The sequence below is a fragment of the Notothenia coriiceps genome, unplaced genomic scaffold (assembly GCF_000735185.1).
Source record: "Notothenia coriiceps isolate Sejong01 unplaced genomic scaffold, NC01 NC01_scaffold00015801, whole genome shotgun sequence".
NCBI classification, from domain to species: domain Eukaryota; kingdom Metazoa; phylum Chordata; class Actinopteri; order Perciformes; family Nototheniidae; genus Notothenia; species Notothenia coriiceps.
This window is the reverse complement of record NW_011348502.1, coordinates 13,499-20,050: the sequence shown is the minus strand read 5'-3', so window position 1 is coordinate 20,050 and position 6,552 is coordinate 13,499. Positions and strand designations below refer to the sequence as shown.

The 6,552-nt window shown below is 43.2% G+C and overlaps 1 protein-coding gene across 1 annotated transcript in view; it reads left to right on the top strand.

Annotated features, from left to right (window-relative positions):
• Window positions 1–333: 333 nt before the first annotated feature.
• The window catches only part of LOC104949239 (myosin-10-like), a gene marked incomplete at its 3' end in the record, with an annotated part of 19,336 nt that continues 13,117 nt past the window's right edge, over window positions 334–6,552 (top strand). The window contains exons 1-3 of the mRNA XM_010775559.1: window positions 334–499; window positions 3,872–4,046; window positions 6,171–6,377. Coding sequence (XP_010773861.1) covers window positions 3,885–4,046; window positions 6,171–6,377 — 369 coding nt within the window. The remainder of the gene's footprint in view (window positions 500–3,871; window positions 4,047–6,170; window positions 6,378–6,552) is intronic.

Genomic DNA, 6,552 nt, shown 5'->3' with positions numbered 1-6,552 from the left:
CCGCACAGGCACCTGTTGCAGCCTTCCAATTGGCTGTTTGTCACGTCAGTTACAGCTAGCCACGCCCCCTGTCAGTTATCATTGGCTAATAGCGGAGGTCGTCGCGCTGCTGTTAACGCCATTCGTTGCTGCACCCGTTTCATGCCAGTTGTGGGGCGGAAAGATCCCGTCGTATTCATTAGGCGGGTCTACTGCTCTGTTGTGGCTTTTGATTGGAATATTTGCTATGTAAGGCTTGACTAAAAACCGTCTCCTCGAACCTGGTTGGTCTGCTATCAGGAAGTGTCTCCCGGGCTGAAGCCGTCGCCCTGCCCTCACTGCTCCCTGTTTTATTCTCGCCGAGTGAGTGCGGTCTCCAGCGACAGAGCGGTGCAATGATAAAAGCCGCATATGCGGTGAGCTACACACACCTCTCAGGCAGGAAAATACCAACGAAACAGCCTCACCCAGGTTCTCCTCGCATCACAGCCTTACCCAACACTCTGAGCCGAACCTGAAGGTGAGAGATTTAATTCCCTTTTCTCTAATCCAACTCGTTATTAGCCGGTGTAATATCCTGAACGTATCATATTTCAGAGTAGCTGGCTAACCTCGCTAGGTTGGTCTAAATGCGGTGGCATTACACCCTAATAATGAGACGTATTGGGACAAGAGACGTTCAGTTTTCATCACTATGTTCGCTTCCACAGAGGGGCTTACATCCAGACGACCTGAAGTCTGGACATTGATTCTGTCTAATGGCCACATTAGTAGGGATTTCGACCCATATCATTATTATTAAGCCTATTGGCCTACTGTGATCTTTGTGTCACATCATAATAATGGCTATTTTTCTCAGCGAGAATGGCTTTGCTGTTGCTACATGCGGATCACCACTAATTTCAGGCTAGGGCTCATGTGATTGTTCATGTCTTATGTTCAAGGTGTGGTTGCTTTCGTCAGTTTCTCTGCTGTAGTAACAGTCTTAAAATGCAGGTAATATGTAGGGGTCACTCCGCAGCTATAGTGTAATGCAGCCGCATTGTAATTATCATCATAGCCACAATGGCTTAATAATACCAGCTCACTGTCCGCTAAAGTGCGCATATGACACAATATACCATCACCGATGCAAAGCTGAAGAAAAAAGGCGTCTCCTGTTTGCTCCCCCACCCGTTTAGCACACGCACAATCACGCGCAGGCACCCACACATTTATTACCCACACAGACATATACAGGGGCACACCCCCCACAAGACCCCCCGCATTGAATGTCCTCGGTTCAGACGCTGGAGGTATTGTCTCGTGGGCTGCTGTTGGTGTTGCTATGGAGGAGAGCGGTCAGCTTTTGGCAACTCCAGCTGCTGCAGGATGAGTTTGATGGTCAGCCCAGGCTGTACTGCGACAACCTGTGAGGTGTGTGTGTTTGTGTGTGTGAGTGAGTGAGTGAGTGAGTGAGTGAGTGAGTGAGTGTGAAGCATTTGCTTTACGTGAATAGTTGGGATCAATGGGAGTCAGCAGCAACAGCCCACACTGCAGCTTAAATGATGACATGCTAAGTCTTGTTTTATTATCACTGTTAAAGATGAATTAGTAATAAGGGTGATTCATCTCATTGTTTAAAAAAACCTAACACAAATTAATTCACGATGAAGTCATCTCTGTATAGCCGAAGCCTGATATATAATTATTCCGATGCACACAGACCTCCACTCTTGTCTAGTAACCATTAAACACATCAGTCAGCTACATGGAGGCTCTTCAATGGTTAGCCCTAACCCCGGGAGCTGTACAGTAGCTGCCCACTCCTCCTAATACTATTAGGTTACATACAGAGTATACACTCACTGTGTGCTCTGTGCTATGCATGTATGTAATAAAACGTTTATTAGATTCATCCATTTCCAATACCTTTGAGAAGAAAATTAGATTATCAATAAGAACCACATACTTGTCCTGGTGAAGTAAATACTCACTACAGTATGAAAATAATTTGCCGAAAGTATTCCCCAACAATTGCCTTTTTACTTATGTTTGCTTTAAAACTATGGTGCCGACAGTTGCACTAAATCAAAAGCCTCAAAACCACATATTTGTATGACCAGCTTCTAAATAACTTTGGTAGAAACACTCAGGTTTACATTCAAAGTAGAGAAGTATTTCAAATGGACTACCGAATTGCTGGTGTTGGTCTTTTCATTGGATTTGGTTGACATTAAGAGAACACTATGGTAAAGCAAGCCTTTAAAATCAGATGCTCAGCTGTTTGATGCCACTGAGGGATCACATATTTCCCATACTGAGCGGCTGGGTGGTGGCAACTCTTTTGTCATCGAGTAGACTCCACACCCTGAGTCGTATTGCAGTAACAGGTATGGTTAAGGCAGGGTTGGGGACCGGGCTCTGTCAGGAACAGACAGAATGAAAATCCTGAGAGTGACATGCATAGCAGGAATCAAGCCAGATAACATACCTGCATAGGCATGGAGACGCCTAACAGTTAACTGGCCGGCACAAATACCTGTCTGATCAAAGTTGACATTTGCTGTTACTCAAGCACGCCTCTTTCCCTGAACATCTTGTGTCAACTCTTTCCTCTATAGAATCCAGTTTTGTATCTGTTGTACATTATTTTGATACAAAAAAATAGTTCTTCAATTACTAAAACAGTGTATTAATACATCAGCAATCAGGCATCATTCAGATTTCAGGAGACTGGTGACACGGTTTCATTCTGAAATTGTAGGCTATGTCTTTCTCGGTTGCAAAAATAAATTCAGATTCATTATCTGGAAGAATTATCTTTCTGTTCTCCTAGAATAAGAGTTGTGTGGAAATGTGTAGTTGCTGTGTAATAAGTCGCTTAGTCAGATTCTAAGCTGCAGGGTTGTTAATAGCCTCGTGCTAACACACATAATGTTATTAACTGTATTTTTAATATGATTAACACTCATTGAGAAGCTGTGACCAGTAAATGATTCCCATTGTTTGTGAAAAACTACGTAAATCACAAATTGATTGTCGAAAGAGCTGATTCTTTAAATAAACTAAATGTTGCACCCCTTATTATCTGATGGCAGGTTCTGTCCACGGGTGACAGCAACAGCTAACCCATCTGAAACGATGTCACTCCTACTAGCCTCAAAATAAAGTTTTCTCCTCCTTCCAGAGATTTTTCTCTCAGCTGAACATTATTTCTTACTTGTCAGACTAAATCAAGAAACACCTTGTTCTCGCGCTACAGTGTCTCTGACTGGAGGATGTCTTGCTGTTTCTTCATGTTCCACTTCTAGCTACTGTCACCTCACTGTGTCTCCTAGCCCTCAGTGGGGGCTTCACTAGAGTTTTATCTCTACTGAGCGGCCCCTAGTAGAAGGAAGGGTGCTTCACTTTCTTTCAGTTAACAATATATTCAGTCCATTTCCAGCCTCTCTTTTCACTGCTATCCCACCCTTTCCTCCTCTTCCTCGCCCTCCCTCCCCCTCTGCCTGTCATGTCAGTTTACTCAGTCGATTGATGTATCTCGCTCTCCCTCCACCTTCCACCCCTCCACCCTCGGATCTCTCTGTCTTCTTCCCCCCTTCTTCTCCTTGATTTGCTGTCTTTCAATTAGGCCATCTCTGACCCAATCTCAGCTGGAAATGGCCTGCATGCAACTTGCATGCTCACTACTGCTCTTTCTTTATGTGTGGCTGCACATACATTTTGTGTGTGTGTCTTGACCAAGAATCACATCAGTGTCCCTGTCTGTCAGTCCTTCATCGTCAGTCATCATCGCCAGTGCTCCCGATTTAAGCCAACAAGACAGTAGGCCTGTGAAGAAAATACATTCTCAACACCGGCTCGCTCTTTAATGTTCAACTGTTTTTTCACTTTTCCTTCCCTCACACAGTGCCAGTAGAACCATGTCCAAGCCAACGGGGGGCGGTGTGAACGATGTCACCCGCTTACTGACATCGGGGGTCACGGCGCCAGGGTCTCCCAAAAATACGATCTCCGCCGCCAGCCAGGCCGACTGGGCGGCTAAGAGGCTGGTGTGGGTGCCGTCGGAGAAGAATGGCTTTGAGGTAAGGCGTGGATTGAAAGAAATAGAGGACATTTTCTTTCCAAAAACCCAACTGATAGTGGAATCCCAGGGCTACAGGGACTCTATTTTTTTTTTCAACCTGTTTTCCTGTTTCCCACTACCCTATTATTAATCCTCTGGTAAATAATAAGCTCAAAGTGCGTCCCTTCGAAAAAGGTGTGTCAAACAAGTGAGGCAAAGCAGCACAGGGTGTGTGTCTTTGTAAGTGTGTGTTATATAGAGGCGAAGTCCCTCCCTTTCCGGGGGACCTCCATTGGACCTTATTTCGGAAAAAGTATGTATTGAAGTCAATGAGGAGAGAAAGATTATCTTTCGATCCCGTTTGAATTGTGCCACGAATTACACATATGATGTTTGTCAATTTAAAAGATAATTTTGCAAGTCAAAAAAATGTAAATGTGTCGTAAAACTGTGAAGTAACACTTTTTTTGTGTGAAATCGCTCAATGAACTACATCTCCCGTCTCGCACCACACACCAAGACGGCCGTCACGTTAGCACATTTCACTTCTTTCTTTCAGAATGAGGTGAAACGTATTCAAAAAGGTGAAAATCACTACAAGTCTGGGCATGTTGAGAGCTGTACACACAACAGGGGAGTTAGTCGGTTTCGTAAGAGCCAGCTTGCGGGACCGGGATTCTGGGATTTGTAGTCTTTCTAGTTGCGTATTTTTCATAGTCTTTTATTTCAACAGTTTTACGACAAACTGTGACTTTTTTGACATGGAAATGATTTTTTAAGATTGACAAACATCATATGTGTAATTCGTGGCACAATTCAAACGGGATCGGAAGATAATCTTTCTCTCCCCATTGACTTCAATACATCATTTTTCTAAATAAGGTCCCATGGGGCGGAAGTAGATGTGCGGGACTTCGCCTCTCTATTATGTTTTATAAGGTTTCAGTCCTCATGATGATACACTTTCTTCCATGCTTTCCTTCATCCTAATAGGTTCCTCAATATGCCTTGTGATGCTCTCTAACACATTTACGACTAATGACTATCACAAGGTCCATGTCATAGCAATGATTTGTTCCACTTATCCTTGGTACTTGTATCATGCACATTAGGAGTTATATTGGTGCATATTGTAGGATGTGACATGTGAATTGTGTGTCCTGTCTCTAAGTCTCCTCCTCTCTGCTGGACTGGTTTCATAGAAAGCTCTATGAATAGAACAATACCCTCCTTCAGCCTCTTAATGTTAAAGAGGCCGTTGTAGCACCACTGACTTCATTTTACACTCATGATCTGAGAATGGCACACACATACCAAATATACGCAATCATAACAAACAGACAGACACACTTTCATCCAGTTTCATGGTCTGAGCATCTAGTTTAATCTGTGACTAATATACACCCACACACGAAAACACAGACATGCACATATTTGATGTGTTCTGTATGCATGTCAAGTAGCAGAGAGAACAAAGTGTAGCAGAGCAGAATCCTGTGACCTGGTCAGACCCAGAGCACACTTCCTGTCCGACAAGCACAAGAACGACAGCATGGCAAGAGGGTTTCTCTCTTTCTGTCACCATCTATTCTTGTCTGCTGACAAATACAATAACAACTCTCACTTTAAATCTCACTGACAGAGATGCTGTCAAACATTTTTCAAATATATTTCAATATTTGCTTTCTTCAGTAAGCTACGTTAGTGTAGAGTTAAAAGACTAGACCATTGTTTTTGTGTCTTTATATAAGGATGAGACTAACTATTAGTTTTATGATACTCTTTTCTAGACTTTGTCAGTCCAAAAAGAAAGGTTTAATAAGATCTAACAGAGAAAAGCTGATCATCTCCAAAAACAAATTAAGTAACACAATTACTTCTTCAATAGATTGATCAATTCTTTTTTTTTTTATTATTGCGGGATTGATTTCCTGACTGCATATCTTATAAAGGCTTTGCTTTTTAGGACTCTTAATTGTTAAATTGCTGTTGACAATGATTAATCATTGCAGTTCACTGTGGTGTATTACCTATCAAAAGCAACATTGAAGTGTCTTCCTATTGATTCTCACATTGAACATAAACTCTATCTACCTTCAACTCCCATTTGATCTTTTATTAAATCTCCTTCTTCTCCTCCCAGTCGGCCAGTATCCGGGAGGAGCGCGGTGATGAGGTGGAGGTGGAGCTGACGGACAGCCAGAGGAAGGTGACTCTGTCCAGGGAGGAGGTGCAGCGAATGAACCCCCCGCGCTTCAGCAAAGTAGAAGACATGGCCGACCTCACCTGCCTGAATGAAGCCTCTGTGCTGCACAACCTGAGAGAGAGATACTACTCTGGCTTGATCTATGTGAGTGCACAACACAATGAACGCATGAGGAGGTGAACAAGTTCAGGACATATAACTAATAAAGAAGCTGTGTACACGGTCCTCACAAGAATGTTCACAAACATTTTTGCGAGCACATTCCCTGTGACGTACATGCACGTGTTCGCTCCTCAGGCATCTCCTGTGCAACTGATAG